Genomic DNA, 20,725 nt, shown 5'->3' with positions numbered 1-20,725 from the left:
AAACAAATCTATGCATTTCACTGCAGAAAAATAACTAATGTCTTAAAATATGCGTCAGCAGAACACAACAGAACCATATCGACCATTACACCGCTGCAAGAATAACTTATCCTTTTTGTTCCTTCTTTAGTTAACTGTATGAGCCAAACTTTTATGTAATGCCTCAGCAGGAATATTGCTCCAGGCGTTGTCCTGATTATAACCCTAGCTCTATTAAAGTGACAATCCTTCATTAGTGTCAACAAGCAGCAGCAAGAGGTGCTTTGATTAGCAGGTTGGGTTGTTTGAGTTCAGAAGGGAATGTGTTTTTGATTGCGGAACTACTGTATACCTGCTTAAAATTGGCATCAGTAAAATGATCCACTATATTTTGCCCAGTGCATTGTGATCATATTACTTTTAATATAGATTGTCTCCCATGAAGCAAGACAATCAATGGAAGTAGCCTCATTATCATCCAGTATCTTTGTAAAATATACATAATATAATAATAATATTTGTTACTGTACTGTAGTTATCTTGATATGATGCGATTTAGTACTACTATGGTGGCATTAACGGCTGAATCTTGGAATTATTCTTTAGATTAAGCATTTTCATGTCACAACATGCAACCATATAAATCTTGAACTTGCATTTCAGTTACATAAACCTAGACCTCTACCCACCTAAGAGGTGAGTATTCTAAGTATGTTGCATTAAAACTACTCTTACAAGTACAATGTATTCAAAAAGTTACAGTACGTAACTAAATTTAACAAAGTACTTTCTACCCACCTCTGGCCCTGATCAAACCTATTGTGCATCGTATACTTTTATAGATAAGATAGATAAGATGTTTATTGTCACTGTAACAAAATTTTGTTTAGTGCATCCACTTAAAAAAAATAGCAGCATCAACAAAGAAATACAGGTAGAGCAACATTATGCAATAAACTGTTAGTCCGTCATAGTCAAGTCATCATAGTCTGTTGTCAAAATAAAAATATCCATAGTTAAAATAAATCTTAAGAAAAAGATCTTGAAATATTAAATTATTAAAATAAGGGGAGACCATGGGGACCCATCCACTAGGTACAATATTGCACTTGCCCAATAGCCTACAGTATATTGCACTTGGCATCATAAACAAAGAGATTTGTGTGTGTGTGTGTGTGTGTGTGTGTGTGTGTGTGTGTGTGTGTGTGTGTGTGTGTGTGTGTGTGTGTGTGTGTGTGTGTGTGTGTGTGTGTGTGTGTGTGTGTGTGTGTGTGTGTGTGTGTGTGTGTGTGTGTGTGTGTGTGTGTGTCTGTCGTTATGAGTCCATCCATGCTGTCGGTTCTGGGGAGAAGCTGTTTTAATGTTTAATGCAGTGGAAGTCTGGCAAAGCACAGGTAACATTGCATCCAGACATACTTTAAAATACTTTTGATTTACCAGCACCTTTAAAAATATGTTGTATGACTGGCTCCCTGCCTGCCTGACCTGAACTTGCAGTATGATGCCCCTGGCAGTGCCATTGTAAGAACCTCATTCCCTTTCTAAGATGCTGCACAGTAATCTTACACTTATTTTCTTCGTGTGTGTGTCTGTAATCAGATTTTTATTATTGACTATCTCATAGATATAGTTATATATTTATACATTAACAGCTGGACCTCACTGTCAGCTTTCTGCACCAAGACTGGGCTCAAACAAAGGCTTGTTTAAATGTGTGTTTTTGGTTCATGCAATTCAGCAAATGGTCATAGCTCCACTATAGATTGCAGCTTTGTGCCTTTTGAATCTTGCAGGGTAAGCACTATGCAGAATCATACAGTGTTCCATGCCAAAAAGCAATACAATATTGTAGCACAGGCACTAATATGTAGCATATAGGCTGCTGATTTTTAAAATGCAGTCATTTTGGTGCATGAAACCCGAGAGCAGTGAGTATTTAAAAAGGCATTTCATCCTTCATACTTCTGATCTCTATTTTCTCTCAGCCTTCAGTAAATGTGATTTCAATGCAGTATGTGGTTCATTCATTGGATATCTTAATGCTTTGCTTTGTATTCTCTCTCTGTCTCTCTCTCTCTCTCTCTTCGATTGGAGTGTAGAGAGACAGAAAACAAAGGCCAGAGGGAGGTGAGACATGATGTGAGCTAGTTTCTAACTTTGGGACTCGCAAGGAACATAGTCTGTGCACTAACCGGCTGAGTCACCATGCACCCTTGTGCATGGTGCATAATGTGACTTATATTCTTAAACACAAGTCCACACATAGGCTACCTTCATCCTTCATACCTTTATCCATTTGTCGTTTTCATCTCAGTCAAGTCTGCCCTGAGGTTGCCTGGATGCATGCATGTACTTTCTTGGTCAAAAGGGAGGAGCCTTGCCTGCCGATAGGAGCCAGCAGCGGCTCCCTTATTGGTTAGTCAGTCTGTCTGTCTGTCACAGTCAGTGTGACACAGTGTGCCACGGTAACAAAGCAGGTAGTTGTTGTAATGACGATAATGTATTGAACCAAGCAAATGTACTTAAAAATGTGAAGAAGAAATGTGTTAATAGTTTGACTCAAGTTAGTGCAGGGCTTTTATATTGGTGATTGCACATTATATTTGTGATATTAGTGTCCCCTCATTTGAGAGCATGTTTCTGGGATGCTAGAAACCACAAGCCACAACTTCATTCTCAATGTGTGGACATGTTCCTTTGCCATCACGGTAGTAGTATTAAAGATACTAGCCTCTAACATAACACGATACCACAGTAGGGCTGTTCATGAAGCCATTTATTTGGGGTTCGGCCGTTCAGTGGTGTTTACAAACGGTCGAACCTTCATTTTATTTCTGCCCTGATGAAGCTCACTTGTTGGCCGAAACATGTCGCCATTTTCACTGATTGTTCACTGATTGTTCACTGATTTATTGAGGAGTGCCTTTGCTTCTTGTTCTTTTTTACTTTAGATGCTTTCCTCATTTTGGACAGCAAAGCACTTCCCAACATTTTTATCTTCTCTAGCCCTTAGAATGCCATATCCTCTTTTTTCTGATTTTGATTTAATTTATTTGTGGGCGGCGGGGGCAAAAGATGTTGTGTCATTTCAGCTAAACTTATGTTGTTAGGTGGGCTACCTCCTCGTCCTAAATGTAATTGTTTGTAATCTTTCAGTTAATCCACGTTCAGTTATTCCGCCTCTGTACTCCTTCGACTGAATCTGCCAACAACTCCAGGATATATATCCTTAACAATAATCCTAAACTTTTAAGTCGTGTTGATCTTCCTGCAGCACCTGTGGAAAGCCTATTTTCTATCCTATATCCATTTTTTTGTACAACGCACATACAGGCACACTGATGTTTCCGTATCCTCTCTAAACCGGGTGGGTAGAAAAGTGTTATTAGCCGTGCGAGTCGCGAGCCAGAAAATAATTTAATAAATAACAAATGTATGAACCCTTTAATTGAGATCCGAATGTCAATATAACGAACGAACCATCGGACGTTTTGGGGCCAGCCCTACACCACAGAGCCTGTCCAGTGTCCAGCATAATGTAATGATGACATTTCTTTTCTTTTTCATCAACACCAGTTTGGGACTCATCTTCTGAAGGTGAACTACCCACGGGTGTGCATCCTGGATGGAGGGATCAACAAGCTGAAGCCTACAGGACTCCTCACGGTCCCCTCACCCCAGATCTGATCTGAGCACTGCTCCTCAACCTTCAGTCAAACTCATGTGAAAACAAGAAAGGAGCATCACAGGAAAGACTTCTGTTTTGCACTGATATTTGATTCAGTTGTAATTATATACAGTATATATAACACACACACACACACACACACACACACACACACACACACACACACACACACACACACACACACACACACACACACAGTGTATATATAGTATATATACTGTAGCTGCAAGACGCAGCAGTTACTGGGGCCAAACAACATTGGAGACACTGCCATGGGTAGTGGATCTCTTTTCAATTTAATACAGCGACCACTCACCTTTTCTGAAAACATGAACAATCACTTTGAATATGAACATATTGAAGACATAGAAGGCCTACTGTAAATAGCTCTCCCAGGCCTGTACTGATTACTGTAGCAACATGAGTCATGACAGCCATTGGACTGTGAATGCAAAAGCTCATCCTTTAAGAACAAAGCTATGTTTTCACCTCATCTCACTGAAGAATTAGTGAGTCTGATAAAATGCTAACTATTTACAATGTTACAGTACTTAGCACCTGTGTTATTTTGCCCCTAATATGTCTATTTTAACATAAGTACACGTGATTACCCAGATTTACATTACACTTTGTTGTTGTACTTTCAATTGTACTTACACTATTGATATAATAGGTAAATTAACAGTTTAATCCACTGGAATAAGGCTAAATAGTTTTGGTGCTTACATGAAATAAACAGCAAAATTCTGTATATATTCAGTGTTGACATTGAGCTTTCAATATGTTTTTTATTAAACTGTGGCTTAATGTAGTGTACACGAGTTTCATTTTTTGAAGGTCCCATAATGGTCAAAATGCGAGGGTTGTTGGAGATTTTCCTTCCTCTCCGCAATCCAGACTCACTGTTTTCTCTGGATTTAAAATGTTTCCCTTTGTGTTCCCCCCACTACAGTACATCGTAGCCTATAGTATAATACTGTTATTTGTTCAAACACTTTAACCTTTAACCTTTAACGTAACCATGTACCGTATGACCAGGACATGACTATTGTCCCCTAATGTGTCCGCTCAAGTCTCTGTTTGAGTGGAACCCGGGACACTGTCAGGCATCAAAGCTTATGTGGTTCGCGCCTTAACCACTTGACCACTTATGACCCTCACTCCAGTAATACTACTAACATCTGGTTCAACTAGAGTTATTTGGGTGTCCCAGACCAGTGACAAGTGAAAAACCCCTGGTTGTACGATTATTGCCCTCCTAGCTGGCCCATCAAGACATTTGAGATATTTTCCTTCCTCTCCCCTGTGGTCCGTGTAAGTCAAACTCTAGATCTAAATATTTATTAAAACCGTATTAAATTAAGGAACCAAGTGATTTAATCAAATAATTGTAAATACAGTGCTACAGTATACAGTACAGAGCAAGGTACAGTATGCACTTTCAGGTCTCCAGCATACAGTATATCAAGTCCACTTTTCTGTGTAGTATAAAAAGCAGTTGGCCAGTGTCTCATTTCATAGCAAAAAGGTTTCAGAGGAATGTGTCTTGAACAGAGAGAACACCCATTTCTTTCTGTATCTAAGAAAATACTTTGAGCAATGAAAGAACTCCTGTTCTAATCTGTTTGAGAAGAGGGTGTATGATTATCCGTCAGATAAAATGATGTTCACTTTTTAATTAACTAAATGTCCTCTAAATGCCACATTCAAGGAGGCAGCCTGGACAAAATGATTACGCAAGCATACTGTAGCTAGCAGTACTGTATCTGCACCTGTAAAATGTGATTGCTCACACAGTTCTGTCAGTTTGCCGTTAAACCACACAGATCTGTAGTTCTTAACTTTTATAGCAATATACCTGTAGTTATTATGATACAATTAAATGTTTTAGGCTAGATTGTTTTTGCACTTAGAGGGGCTGATTAGATTAAACACTCTGAGTATGTGACATCTTGTGCAGTTTTTCCCAGTTCAGCTGCACAAAAGAATCCTTCCTGTTAGAAAGCATTCAGAATGTCATCCCGTTTCACTGTTGATATGGGAAGACCAATCATTGTTGAGCTGCTGGTTAATAGAATCACGGTTGTAGCCGCACCAGAGCAAGTTATGTTAGGCGGTTATTTATTGATTACAGCTCTGCCTTTAACACCATAGTCCCCACCAGGTTGGCTTAAAAAGTTGGCAGACCAGAGACTGAACCTTGCAATGTGCGGCTGGGTACTGAACTTCCTAACTGCCACAGGGACCCCCAAGGGTTGCGTACTGAGTCCTCTGTCCTCTGCCCAATCTCAAACGGTGACAAGGGTGCCTATCTGGAGGAGGTGGCAGGCCTGTCGCAGTGAAGCAAAAGACCTGAATAAGGATAAGGCAAACAACTAATAATATATAACAACTGTAAGAATCCAGAGCAGCTGCTCAAAATGTGTTTTTCATGTGTATATACAGTATGTCTTCTGCTTCTTTTCCTGTACATTTGGCTGATCATACTGCCATTCTATATGTACTTTATTTATATATAGCTATAATTTTAACTTGATTAAATCTAGTATTATTTCTTATTTTTTTATTTTCAAATAATTATTAGCTTGTCATATTGTATTGTTGTGTTGCACAGTCTCTCTACAGAACATGTCCTACCAACATTTCACAACTTGTACTTGTGAGTAAGAGACAAATCCCTTGTGCGTTAGTTATGGCTGTGGCTCACTGGTGATTACATACTATACAGTCAAGGGCGTCGCATACCTCCAGGATATGATCCACCCATACACCCCTTCCCGCAAACTTGCCGTAGATCAGCAAATACAGGATGTCTGTCCCTCCTTTTCCTATAACACCCGGCATACAAAGGCATCATCTACAGTGCATCGTCTCGTAGGCAATTGTACTTGACCCTGTCACACAGAATGACCAACTAGTGAGTGTACCATGATGTGGAATTGGATGCCACTAAAACAGTCAATGTCTTACAATGTGTGGTCCAACCCTTTAGTGTCTCTTTAATCTCTAAATTCAGTATGTTCATGTTCACGGTCGCAGCACAATTTACGGTACACTAATTTGACATAATAAGCCGTTATTACAAATAATGTGTTTCTTATTAGCAATAATGTTTTTTTATTAGAAAGAAACAAACGTTGTTATACCCTTATTTTCCACTATTATCCCTTAATTATGTTCTAATTAGAAATGAAACGTAACAAAAGGCGTTATTAGAAATGGTGTTCTCTGCTATTAGACAGAAACAAACAAACACAGTTATACGCTAATTATGTAACATAATTCCTAGAGGCTAACAAAGCCTAATAAGACCTAACAAAGCCTAATAAGATGTTATTTCCACTTACTTGACCGTCACATTACAACCCCGCAACTACTAACTAGACGATGTGATGTAAGGCTACTATTAGTCTACTGTAAGGGTTTCGTTAGAACAAATGTGTTCTTTATTAGGCCTTTATTTAAAGATTGAAACTTTGACATCAGGGACCTTGTCATACTCTGCCATGTGGCATCCCCCAGTTTTAGGGACTCTTTAATTCTCTTTATGCATGCTTCTCCATGGCTCTATGATTGAGAATCTGTTTTGAGAAACATAACATTCTGTACCACTGTTAAGTTCTGCCCCGTTGACGATTTTAAATCAAATCTAAAGACCCACCCTTTTCTCGTGGTTTTAGCTTAGTTTGAGGTTGCCCCACCTTTGATGTTTTCTCGAGTCCACTGAATGTATTAATTAATGTATGTATAATTTATTTGTAATACCTTACAGCGTTTTAATCAGTTGTTTGTTTTGTTTAGTTACTCTTAATAGTCTTGTGATTTACTGGTATGTGTTTTACATTTTAGTCTTGCTTTTGTGGATTTTACAATTTATTATGGTTATCGTGTGTTTCATTTGGCCATCCTCGATTGGAAAGAACTTTGGGTCAACTCCTATCGTTTCTTTATGCTCAAGTATGCTATATACTGTACATAAAGATTACTTGACTTGATGGTGACTTCCTGTGCATCCTGTACCTCCTGTGTGGTGATTAGCATTTTCCAAAGCTTATTTTTGTACTTCCTGGTTTGCAGTGGTGTAAAGTGACTAAGTACATTTACTCAAGTACTGTAATTAAGTAAAATGTTGAGGTACTTTTATTTTACCGAAGTATTTCCAGTTGTCTATACTTTTACTTCTACTTCACTACATCTCAGAGGCAAATATTGTACTTTTACTCCAGTACAATTATTTGAAGTTACCAGTCAATTTGCAGATATAAATTATTACATTATAAAACATACATGAACCACTTTATACATAGGCTATTTGAAAATAGCCGATCTACAAGCTCACAACGCGTTGCGGTGCGACACGTTGTGAGCTTGTAGATCTGCTATTTTCAAACATTCGAGTACTTTTACTTTTGGTACTTTAAGTATATTTTGATGCCAATACTTTTGTACTTTTACTCAAGTAAAATTTTGAATTCCGGACTTTTACTTGTAACAGAGTAGGCTACTTCTACATTGCAGTATTGATACCTTTACTTAATTAAAACATTTGAGTACTTTTTCCACCACTGTACTGTAGTTATACTGTAGCTCTGTTTGCATCCTGTAAATAACTTTTCCATCCACGGCACCACCTGAATGACAATGTTACTTTAAAGCGCCTTACATTCTTACAGTCTTTCCCCCAAAGATACAGCATGTCACGGGGAAAACTTCATATCAGAATATCAGTTTCCTTTAAATTAGGACAGATTGAAAAGGACTTTATACTCGTCGTTTAACCACCTGAACCCCAGCATCCCTATTGTGGGGGCAGTGGTGTAAAGTAACTAAGTACATTTACTCAAGTACTGTACTTAAGTACACTTTTGAGGAATTTTTACTTCACTGGAGTATTTCCAATTTTCAGTACTTTTACTTCTACTCCACTACATCTCAGAGGCAAATATTGTACTTTTACTCCACAACAATTATTTGAAAACTTTAGTTACTAGTTACTTTTCAGACATAGATTATGATATTATGAAACATACATGAACCACTTTAGCTCTATTTTATACCTAGGCTATTTGAAAATAGCCGATCTACAAGCTCACAACGCGTCGCGATGCGACGCTTGTGAGCTTGTAGATCTGCTATTTTCAAACATTCGAGTACTTTTACTTTTGGTACTTCAAGTATATTTTGATGCCAATACTTTTGTACTTTTACTCAAGTAACATTTTGAATTCCGGACTTTTACTTGTAACAGAGTACTTCTAGATTGCAGTATTGATACTTTTACTTAAGTAAAACATTTGAGTACTTTTTCCACCACTGTGTGGGGGGAACATCACGTGTTGTGAGCTTGTAGATCGGCTATTTTTGGCAAAGGGATGTGGTGTACAGTAGATGGAAAAAGAACGCAGTGAGGTGAAGTGATTAAACTGAAGTGATATATTGATGATTTGCAAATATTATCAAAGTATTCTGCGCCCACCCTGGGCCCTGGACTTGTGTCACGGCAACCTAGGGTGCAACGGGGGCCGGGGCACCTATACTTTGAGAAACCCTGCCCTTGGACAGTGGTTCTCAACCTTTTCAGGACGTGACCCTCCAAAATAATCATATTTGAACTGGGGACCCCCCAAAATAATCATATTTGAACTGGGGACCCCCCAAAATAATCATATTTGAACTGGGGACCCCCCACCCTGACAAGAACTTGGAAAGTAGGAGTCGAGGCATTACATTTAGTTTGACTCCACAGATAAATATTGTGAAAATAACAGATGTAAAAGCTCACAAAGCGTTGTGATTTTGCAGATTGGCTATTTTATATTATTTGACAATTTGGCCAATGTTTGACCAGTTTTTATAGTATTTTGTTGATGTTGGGTTTGTTGATTACTTTTGATGTAGTACTTGTGTTTTTGGTATTAAAAATGTCTTAAAAGTCCTTTATTTGTCACTTCACTGTCAGGGAACCCCCCCCCCCCCCTAAAAAAAAATCATGTGGGGACCCCCCTGGGGTGTCCAGACCCACAGGTTGAGAACCACTGCTCTAGGAAGCAGGGAGGGGCGGGGCTATTAGAGTCCTTTAATTGTCAGCCCCTCCCCCTCGCACCTTCCAGCAATCACAAATGTTTGTGACCCACTCAAAGAGTGAAAAGGACCCACTCTGTTGGCAAGGAAAAAGACTCTTATAGTGAAATAAACAACTCCTAAAGTAACGTTACTCCACATTGACGTCGAGTAGAGTTATCAGTGTGTAGCAGGTTGGTGAAAAAAAGCTGTTAAAACACACTGTGACCAGACTGTGAAAACATCTCCTAGACCACCAAACAGGTAAGTGTTCTGGCAGGTGTGTGTTAGCTACTTAGCTTAGCTAATTAACTGCTTAGCATTAAGGAATTGATGGAATTGCGTGTAATTTCACTGTTATTTGACTTGGTAAAAAAGCAACAACTAGTGAGGATGAAGCATTGCTGTGTGAAGTGAATAAGAACCGTCTTTGTTTTAGCCCTGAAACATGACTGACAGTCATGGATTAACTTCAACCTGGTGTTTGCAATTTCTCCATTTACGGTCCGCACATCTACTTAAACGATCATATTTCAAATATAAAGTGCTTACTTCATGGCCACGGATGTTATTCTAGTGTACGGGCCCTCAGAAGTACCTGTATCCTCCGTATTTTTCAATAAAAAGTATTTTAATCTGATTGGTGGCCATTTTCTCCGTCTTTTCACCATATGCTTTAAACCACGCCACCCTATCGGCTGGGAGGTGTATTGCACTATGCTACATTATAACTCTATGAGTAAAATGGCCACCAATCGGAATAAAATGCTTTTTAATGAACAATACGGAATATATTTGAAATTTGAATGTTTATGTAGATGTACAGGCCGTAAATGGGGAAAGTGCAAACACAAGGTTGAAGTTAATCCATGACGGTCGTGATGCTGACACAGGCTTTGCAGGCCTAGTATGGTGTAAAGTAACTAAGTACATGTACTCAAGTACTGTACTTGAGTGCAATTTTTAGAAACTTTTACTTAACTGGAGTTCCAATTTTCAATACATTTACTTCTACTCCACTATATCTCAGAGATAAATATTGTACTTTTACTCCACTACAATGATATGAAAACTTGACTTAGTAGTTATTTTGTAGATTTTGATTATTACAAAACATGGACTAACCACTTCAGCCCTAAACATTTGTGTGTGTGTGTGTGTGAGAGAGATAGTAAAAATAGCAGATCTACAAGCTCACAACGTGTTGCAAAGCAACCCGGTGTGAGCTTGCATTCTTGATATTTTCAAAATATTTGAATACATTTTGAAAACTTTAAGAGACATTTCTGCAGAATGAGTACTTTTACTTTGGTACTTTGAGTATATTTTTGATGCTTATACTTTTGTACTTTGACTCGAGCATGTTTTTAATACAGTACTTGTATTTCTACATTGTGGTATTGAGACTTATTCTGTTACAAGTCCAGAATTCAAAATGTACTTATGCAAAAAGTACAAAAGTATTGGCATTAAAGTACCAAAAGTAAAGTACTCATTGTGCACAATGTCCCATTTCAAGTTCTCAAATGTATATAACATATGAAAATAGCAGATCTACAAGCTCACAATGCGTAGATGGAGATGCGACACATTGTGAGCTTGTAGATGGGCTATTTTCAAATGGCCGAAATGTATATAGGGCTGAAAAGGATGTATGTTTTGTAATAATAATAATCGAAATGAAAGCTAAAGTAAAGTTAGTAACTAATGTTTTCAAATAATTGTAGTGGAGTAAAAGTACAATATTTGCCTATCACACAAAGATTTGGCGGACCCCCCGTAGTAACTCTGAGGACCCCCTAGGGGTCCCGGACCCTCTGTTGAAGACCTCTGCTCTAATGGGTTTATAAATATGCACACATGTGTGCACCGATGGATGCCTGTTGATGCTGTTTGCCTAAACCTTGTACGGCACTTTGCACAGCTTCTGATGTTTGGAACCCATTAAGACCTGGAACGCATCTGTGTCACTTTTTCATTTGAGCTTAAAAAGCATAATTTTACACTTTGGCTATGTATGAGGCTATGTATGAGCTATGAGCTTGTAGATCTGCTATTTTAGAAAAATCGTGAAAATATACTTTACATACTTTGTGTGTATGTGTGTGTATATATATTCTTTTAAAGCAAACATTCAAATCTTTGCTTCTGGGGGGTCCCTGGAACAAAATGTTTTGATGTGTGTGTGGGGGGGGGGGGTCCGCGGCCAAATTCATGTCATTTTGGGGGTCCTTCACATGAAAAGGTTTCACTGATATATAGAAACATACGTTTTTCAGAGAACCGTTGACATTTTGCAGAATCGGAACCTCAGGCTTCAATGGGTTAGATGTGCTGTGTGTAAGGGCAAGTGATGCTGGTGTTCCGTTATGCAGATTACGCATTATTTGGTGTCAGCCCTGGTACCATTTGCAGGCAGGTGTGTGCCAGGCACAGGTGTGTGCCAGGCGCAGGTGTGTGCCAGGCACAGGTGTGTGTGTGTGTGTGTGTGTGTGAGACTGGCACCTGAGCATGGGTCCTGCAACTTTGACATCTGTCTTTGGTACCGTTGTGCAAATCTTGCCTGTAAATCTATCGTTCATCAGTGAAGCAATTAAGGGGTCTTTGGTTGTTGTCTTCCTTGTTGACTTCACCAGTCTCACAGAACTTGGTCCCAAGTTTGGAAATTACATTTACTTGTAACTTGTACATTTAGTCCATGAGCCAGAGCCCCAAAATTGAGCAATGATTATCGAAAGAGTGGGCAAAACCATACCTATATTAAATTGTTTATAGGGTCAATATAAGTAAATAAATATATGATAACCTTTCCACAGGAGCAGGTTTTTCATATTTATCACACATTTTGTTATTTTCCCCATACGTACATGACAGGAGAAAAAATGACAACATTTAAAAAATAGTTATCATAATGAAACTTCCCCAGTTGATTACTTACATGAAGACAATGATTTATTGTACTACAAGTTTTCTGAATTTGTATATTTAAATATGCAAATTGGGCATTTAGTCCATGACCCAGATCCCCAAAATTTAGCCAGATATTGAATATTCCCTCGTTAAAAACCTTTGACTCCAACATCTTAACACAATGAAATAAGAATGTTGACTCTGGCTTTTTCCAATGTTGATTCTGGAAAGTTATGCAAATTCGGGCATATTTTCCTAATGCATAACTTGTAATACGATAAATCATTGTCTTCATGTAAGTTATCAACTGGGGAAGTTTCATTATGATAACTATGTTTTACATTTTGACATTTTTTCACCTGTCATGTACCTATGGGGAAAATAACAAAATGTGTGATAAATATGAAAAAGCTGCTCCTGTGGAAAGGTTATCATACAGTATATGTATTTACTTATATTGACCCTATAAACAATTTAATATAGGTATGGTTTTGCCCACCCTTTCGATAATGAAATCTTGTCTGGCTCATGGACTAATTGCAGTATTGAAGCGTGATGACATGAAGGCATGAATGCAAATTTGACTTGATTTTAGCAACGTTCCTGAGCTGGAAGAAACATGATTGTACAAACCCCTGTCACTTGACCGTTGAAGGACAAAGTGTGCAGTGGTGTAAACTAAGTACAAGCTCGCAATGCACGCAGCGTGTTGTGAGCTTGTAGATCGGCTATTTTTGGCGACTCGATTTGTGTAGAGTGAAAGAAGAGCATACCAAATAAAATGCAGTCTTTACATAGGTCTGTGTTATCAAGTACAGAGGGTTTAAGTGGTACTGGATTTGACGCTCAACAAAAGCTAATTCATGCTTGTGTATGATGGATGACAATTTCACAATAAATTAAAATCTCTACGATTATTGTGAGCGTTTTTAATGATAACGATTATCCCCCATCCCTTTGATTTTATTAGACGTTATACAGGAAAAAACACATGTTACATCATGTTCATCGTAAACGTCAAGGATACAGACATATAAAAGTATTTTCATTGTGGTCCTTGGTCTGAGACAAACGGACAGCACTGCAACAGAATACATGCAGTTAGACAGTACAGTAATAAATAAAACAATCAAAAGCTACACTACCTACAGCATAAATGCATATAATCGCATTGCTAACACATAGGTGACCCTACTATTCGGCAACATTTTCTAAAAAGCCATGCTTTGACCCTTATCTTAAAAAGGAGATGGCTGCTGGTGCTCTTTATAGTCAGGGGCAGAGGGTTCCAGTTGACTGCTCCTCCAAATCTAAATGAGCGTTTTCCTATTTCAGTGGTGAACGTGGGCATGGTCAGGTCTGCTATGCTGGCTTTGGTTAGGTTGGAATGGGCTTCGCTACGCTTCTGAAAGAGCTTACATAGGTACACAGGGGCGCTGTTTATGTAGATGTTATGCTCCAGGTTCAGCTGTAGTTGAACTGACCTGGCTGCCAGAGGGAGCCAACCCAACTGCTGGAAATTATGTTTTCCAACATGGTCCCTTGCAGACCAACCTATTTTGAGAAACCTGCAACTTCTCTTTTAGGGCTTTGGTTAGGCCACTGTACCAATAGCATAGTCGAAACAACATAAAACCAGTGAGTTTGCTAATATGCGAAGACTGGCCGAGTCCAGAAACTGCGCTTTCCTGGCTAAGAATTTGGTTCTGCCATTCACCTTACTGATGGTCTTAAGAGCCATGGTTTCACCACCCAGCCTGCGATCTAGCTGACAACTAAGGTAGCTGACTGAGGGTTGGAAAGCTGGAAAGGACAGGCCCCAAGAGTGATACTGGGTGAGGCCAGTTTGTGCGACCTGGGCTGAGAACCAAGTTGTGACAGGATACAGTATACGTATTGCCTCACTTCACTGGCTCCCTGTCAATTTTAGAATTGATTTTAAGGTCCTTTTTATTTGCTTTTAAATCTTTAAACGGGTTAGTAGTAATAGCTCTGCTGAGCTCCTGGAACCATTACACCCTTAGCCAGGGCTCTGAGGTCTTGCCGCTCAGTCGTTACTGGGCGTTGGCAAAGACTAGCAAAAAGACCAGGGGTGGCCGCACTATGAGCTTGTATATCTGCTATTTTTGAATAGCCAAAGAAATCTAAAATGACACAGATGCTTTCCCGGTCTTAATGGGTGAAAACCCACCTATTCTCTTTGGATTTTAATGTCACTAGATCTTCTAACGCAGGGGTCTTCAACATTTTCAGGCCAAGGACCCCCTCTCTGAGAGAGAGAGAGAGAGAGATGGAGCAGGGACCCCCTCTATATATAGCATAAACTTGTGTTGCAGATTAAAGCTTTTCATAGATGTTTCATGTCAATGTGTATTTTCAGACATTTAACAACTTAAACCATCAACACTAAGTAAACTTTCACTCTGTACTTAGTCTGCTCTTTTCCCCTCTTCCGGTCTACAAGCTCACAACGCCTCGCAGTGCGAGGCGTTGTGAGCTTGTAGACCGGCTATTTTCGGCTAATGTTCCCCTCAGAATAGGGTTGAAGTGGTTAATGTAAAAACAAAAATCCTATCACAAAGATTTGGCGGACCCCCTGTAGTAACTCTGAGGACCCCCCCCTAGGGGTCCCAGACCCCTTGTTGAAGACCTCTGCTCTAATGTGTTAACTATGCACACATGTGTGTTGATGCTGTGTTTGTCTCAACCTTGTACGGCACTTTTCTCAGCTTCTGTTGTTTATTAAATGTGCTCTATAAATAAAGTTTGATTCCATATACTAGGCTGTGTATGTTGTGACAGGATACAATCTACGTATATATCTGGCTCTCGTCTCTCTTGAATTAATATTTGTTACTTTCTTTCTCAGAGTGGAGACGGACTGTGCGGAGGTTGTCCTTGTGCCATAAATGCCTAGAAGACTGAGGCTCTCACCTACAGTATAACACCCTCCCAGACACCAGGAGACTGAGGTTCTCGCCTACAGTATAACAACCTCCCAGACACCAGAAGACTGAGGTTCTTGCCTACAGTATAACACCCTCCCAGAACATCCACCTCTAATGACTCACTATCTGGTGAAGCTACAATGTGCAGGTGAGATCTTTGTGACTACCTGAGGAAATTATGTGTGTGTGTGTGTGTGTGTGTGTGTGTGTGTGTGTGTGTGTGTGTGTGTGTGTGTGTGTGTGTGTGTGTGTGTGTGTGTGTGTGTGTGTGTGTGTGTGTGTGTGTGTGTGTGTGTGTGTGTGTGTGTGTGTGTATATATATATTTATATATATATATATATATATATATATATATATATATATATATATATATATATATATATATATATATATATATATATATTATTATTATTATTATTATTATTATTTTTTTTTTTTAAGGGTGTCACGATACGTACCGAAATTGAAAGCCGTATCGCGATTCTCACTGTCCCGCGTCCAAGGCAGTGTTGCCAAGTCTGCTTATTATAAGCTACTTTGGGCTCGCTTATTTTGGACTTCTTTTTATAGACCTGGTTGCTTGTTTCTCTCACAATATCTTGCAACGCTGGTTCAAGGGAAGCCATGCGTTCGCTGTTGTTTTTTCTGTACATTCCTCCTTCCGACGGAGCAAAGGGAAGCCTCACAGCCGGGTTGACAGAGACAGAAACCGCGTGTTTCTTCCCAAACTCTCACATAGTTCGACCCGCGGATCTTACTCAAGAAATAACGAAATGAGCGCAGTCTCGTGACATGCAAACCTTTTCAGTGGTGGAGAACGCTGGATTTGAATATTCAAACAGTGTATCTAGAATGTTACAAAGGGCCATGGCAGCAGTTCACATTTCAGCAAAAGTGTGTTCCCTGCGATGTATGAGAAATTAAGGCAAGAGTTACTAAAGGGCTGAGCCATGTAGAATTAATGGACTGTCTTAACTAGAATGCTCCTCCTCAGAGCAGAGATCTCCGCCAATCTACGCCAGGCCGGGTTGTCTACCCAGGGCCCACAAACTTTGGAATGGGAATAAATCTTAACTTTTCAAAGAATGTTAACTAATCTTCTTAAGGAATAATCAGAAAATGACAGTTGATAAAACCCAAAGTTTATATTGTAACGCTGGGGTACTATTACACATGCGTGTCCTTTTGCTTTGATCGAGGGAGGTGTCACTGATTTGGGTTTTGGCTACATGTGTGCCGGGGAGGGAAAAGAGTTAAGTTGGGCTGTTCTGGGGTGCTTTAAGCGGGACTGAGTGAACTGAGAGACGGCACACGTCCTCATTATTACTAGCCTTGGGCTAGCCACCCTCTTTATTGTTTTATGTCCAGTGACCCTCAACCTCGGGTTAACTTTGTGCCGCGGCAAGGGAATAAATCTGGGCTGGCAACTTGCACATCGTCTCCTCGCCTCGTCTTTCCAGCTGCCCCGCAACGTTACAATATTATTAATATGTCAACAAATTTGTTATTCTAGATTCTCATTTTGAATATCGAATCGTGAGCTTAAAATCTAATTGTGGATTAGGCGTATTGTGACACCCCAAATAAACAAATATATATATATGTGTGTGTATGTGTGTGTGTGTATATATATATATATATATATGTATGTATGTATGTATGTATGTATGTATGTATGTATGTATGTATGTATGTATGTATGTATGTATGTATGTATGTATGTATGTATGTATGTATGTATGTATGTATGTATGTATGTATGTATGTATGTATTTGTATATATATATATATATGTATGTGTGTGTATTTTAATATATGTGTGTGACCAAATTTGACTGGGAGACGGTCATCTAGCATTTTTTCTTTTTCATATATGAAAGCAGGGAATCATAGCAAAACAATGATATATTGGTTAATAAATAAGATTGAGTGAATAGTTTTGAAACTACAGCTTATAGAACTGAAATCAAGTTAAAACTCTTAAGTAGAGAAAACGCCATTTCAATGGCTCTCATTCAGAGTAGCACTACTGGGCTATCAATCCCATCATGCATAGCGGGGGATGCAATTATTTTGTTTCCAAGGCCCCCTTTGTTCTGTATGCTCTCTGAGACCAAGCATTTGCTACTGCCCCCTGCTGGCCTGGGTCTTCAGTGGTCTCCGACAGTTTGTAAGTTGCTTGATTCAGTATTTAGATATTTGATATTCATTTAATCAGACACGCCCCTTCCTATACAAACCCATTGTAACTTCAAACTCCATTTTAACCATGATAGATTCATGGTTCAACACCCGTCCTTGGTCCTGGTGACTGATATTGACCTTCTAGTGTGCGAGTAGACCGGGTTTTTGCAATACGTTTTTTCATGTATTTACTTTTTTTTAACCGTTTTGTTCTTTTTGAGAAAAGATTTTGTAAATACATAAAAAAAGTAATTGAAAAAACACGGTCCCACACATTAGAAGGTCCACTTCAGTCACCAGAACCAAGGACGGGTGTTTTCAATGAATCTATCATGGTTAAAATGCAGTTTGAAGTTACAATGGGTTTGTACAGGAAGGGGGTGTGTCTGATACAATGAATATCATTAATATCTAAATACCGAATCAAGCAATTTAAAGTGTCTGGGGTGAATCACAAAAGCAGAGTGGACGTTAAGATGAGCTCAAAGAAGTTTGTAAGTGAAATATCCCCTTACAGTTATTTGTCATGTGCAATTTGTTTTATTACGAAGCCTGAAAGCCAAACAGAAATGACATTTTTATCCATATGCAGTGGTGGGAAAAAAGTACTCAAATGTTTTACTTAAGGAAAAGTATCAATACTGCAATATAGAAATACTGTTACAAGTAAAAGTCCTGGAATTAAAAATGTACTTGAGTAAAAGTACAACAGTATTGGCATCAAAATATACTTAAAGTACCAAAAGTAAAAGTACTAAAATGTTTGAAAATAGCAGGTCTACAAGCTCACTACAGCTTGTAGATCGTCTATTTTCAGCGGCGATCCTGCTCTATACCTGACTTTGTCCGTGTTCACCGTCAACGCTCTGATTGGTCAGACACGTCAACGCTCTGATTGGTCAGACACGTCAACAAAGTGATTGGTCAAGCTTCACGTGACACGTGGCTATAAACACATATCGATGACAAAATGTATCAAAGACGCCGCTACCTTCACACATGGTGTGATTTTTTAAAATATTCTAGGTATAAAATATGGATAAATCAGTTAATGTATGTTTTATGACATAATAATTTATATATGTAAAGTAACTAGTAAACTAAAGTTTTCAAATAATTGTTGTGGGGTTAAAGTACAATATTTTCCTCTGAGATGTACTGGAGTAGAAGTAAAAGTACTGAAAATTGAAAATACTCCAGTAAAGTAAAAATACCTCGCAACTGTACTTAAGTACAATACTTTTATTCTGTAAAGCACTTTGAATTGCCCTGTGTATGAAAAGTGCTATATAAATAAAGTTGCCTTGCATACTTGAGTAAATGTACTTACTTACTTTACACCACTGTCCATATGTTCCAATGCCAAAAAACACAACTAAATGGTTAATCACATGTATTTGTATGACAGTCGTCAACTTAAATGTTTTAATTGTCACAGCCCGAGGCATATCCTACGCCAGGGGTCTTCAACGTTTTTCAGGCTGAGAGATGAAGCAGGGACCCCCACAGCAGGGACCCCCACTACATATTGTGTAAAATTGTGTTGCAGATTAAAGTTTTTCCATAGATTTCATAGATTCATTGACTCAGTGTTTTGTAAATTAGTGGCAGACATTTAACCACTTAAACCGTCAATAGACCATTTTCAAACATCGGCCATATTGCCATTAAGTTAACCCTTTCAGTGCCAGACTTATTTCTGGCTGTGTTTGCCCACTGCCAGCGATTTTTCAATTTTGTTACTGTTTCAAGTAGTCACAGAATATTTATCTCCAGTATGATCGATCCCCTGATGTTAAAACCAGGATACAGTATACGTATCCTAAATGTGGCTCTCGGTCACTTGAATAAATCTTTATTTTTTTGTTTGTTTTCTTTCAGATACTCAAGAATACATCCTGGCAGAGGTGTTGCAGGGAGGGGGGGGGACCACCCCCTTCCTCTTCATTATAAGCTAGAAACTAGAGTGGAGAGAGTTTTGCCGAGGTTGTTCTTGCCTGCACCCTCCTGTGAAACTACCCAGGCTGCACCCTCCTCTGAACCGACCCAGGCTGCACCCTCCTGTGAACCGACCCAGGCTGCACCCTCCTGTGAACCGACCCAGGCTGCACCCTCCTGTGAACCGACCCAGGCTGCACCCTCTTGTGAACCGACCCAGCCTGCACCCTCCTGTGAACCGACCCAGGCTGCACCCTCCTGTGAACCGACCCAGCCTACGAAGTCTTTTGAAGAGGAGCTTCTGTCTGCAAAATCTTTTGAAGAGGAGCTACTGTCTGTAGACAGAGGATCCTCTTCAAAAGACTTTGCAGACAGAGGATCCTCTTCAAAAAAGTCTTGTGAAGAGCCTCTGTCTACAGTGTAGACAGAGGCTCTTCACAAGACTTTGTAGACAGCGGCTCTTCACAAGACTTACCTTAGTGTAGACTCTACACTAAGGTAAGTCTTGTGAAGAGCCGCTGTCTACAAAATATTTCGAGGAGGAGCCGCTGTCTACAAAGTCTTTCGAGGAGGAGCCGCTGTCTACAAAGTCTTTCGAGGAGGAGCCGCTGTCTACAAAGTCTTTCGAAGAGCCGCTGTCTACAAAGTCTTTCGAAGAGCCGCTGTCTACAAAATCTTTCGAGGAGGAGCCGCTGTCTACAAAGTCTTTCGAGGAGGAGCCAGAGGCTCTTCACAAGACTTTGTAGACAGCGGCTCTTCACAAGACTTACCTTAGTGTAGACTCTACACTAAGGTAAGTCTTGTGAAGAGCCGCTGTCTACAAAATCTTTCGAGGAGGAGCCGCTGTCTACAAAGTCTTTCGAGGAGGAGCCGCTGTCTACAAAGTCTTTCGAAGAGCCGCTGTCTACAAAGTCTTTCGAAGAGCCGCTGTCTACAAAGTCTTTCGAGGAGGAGCCGCTGTCTACAAAGTCTTTCGAAGAGCCGCTGTCTACAAAGTCTTTCGAAGAGCCGCTGTCT

At 39.4% G+C, this 20,725-nt stretch overlaps 2 protein-coding genes across 3 annotated transcripts in view; both read left to right on the top strand.

The window, feature by feature from the left end:
* tbck (TBC1 domain containing kinase) overlaps positions 1 to 4,483 on the top strand; it is an 83,619-nt gene extending 79,136 nt beyond the window's left edge. For both annotated transcript variants that reach the window (XM_084041536.1, XM_084041535.1), the window contains one exon: positions 3,556 to 4,483. In XM_084041536.1, coding sequence (XP_083897662.1) covers positions 3,556 to 3,666 — 111 coding nt within the window. In that variant the 3' untranslated portion in view covers positions 3,667 to 4,483. The remainder of the gene's footprint in view (positions 1 to 3,555) is intronic.
* The window catches only part of dkk2 (dickkopf WNT signaling pathway inhibitor 2), a 413,162-nt gene that overhangs the window by 171,946 nt on the left and 220,491 nt on the right, over positions 1 to 20,725 (top strand). The gene's annotated exons all lie outside the window — the stretch shown is intronic.

Source organism: Gymnoscopelus microlampas (assembly GCF_963454915.1).
Source record: "Gymnoscopelus microlampas genome assembly, chromosome: 2".
Classification (NCBI taxonomy): Eukaryota; Metazoa; Chordata; class Actinopteri; order Myctophiformes; family Myctophidae; genus Gymnoscopelus; species Gymnoscopelus microlampas.
Note: the sequence above shows the minus strand (reverse complement) of the source record. Positions and strands in the feature narration are given on the sequence as shown.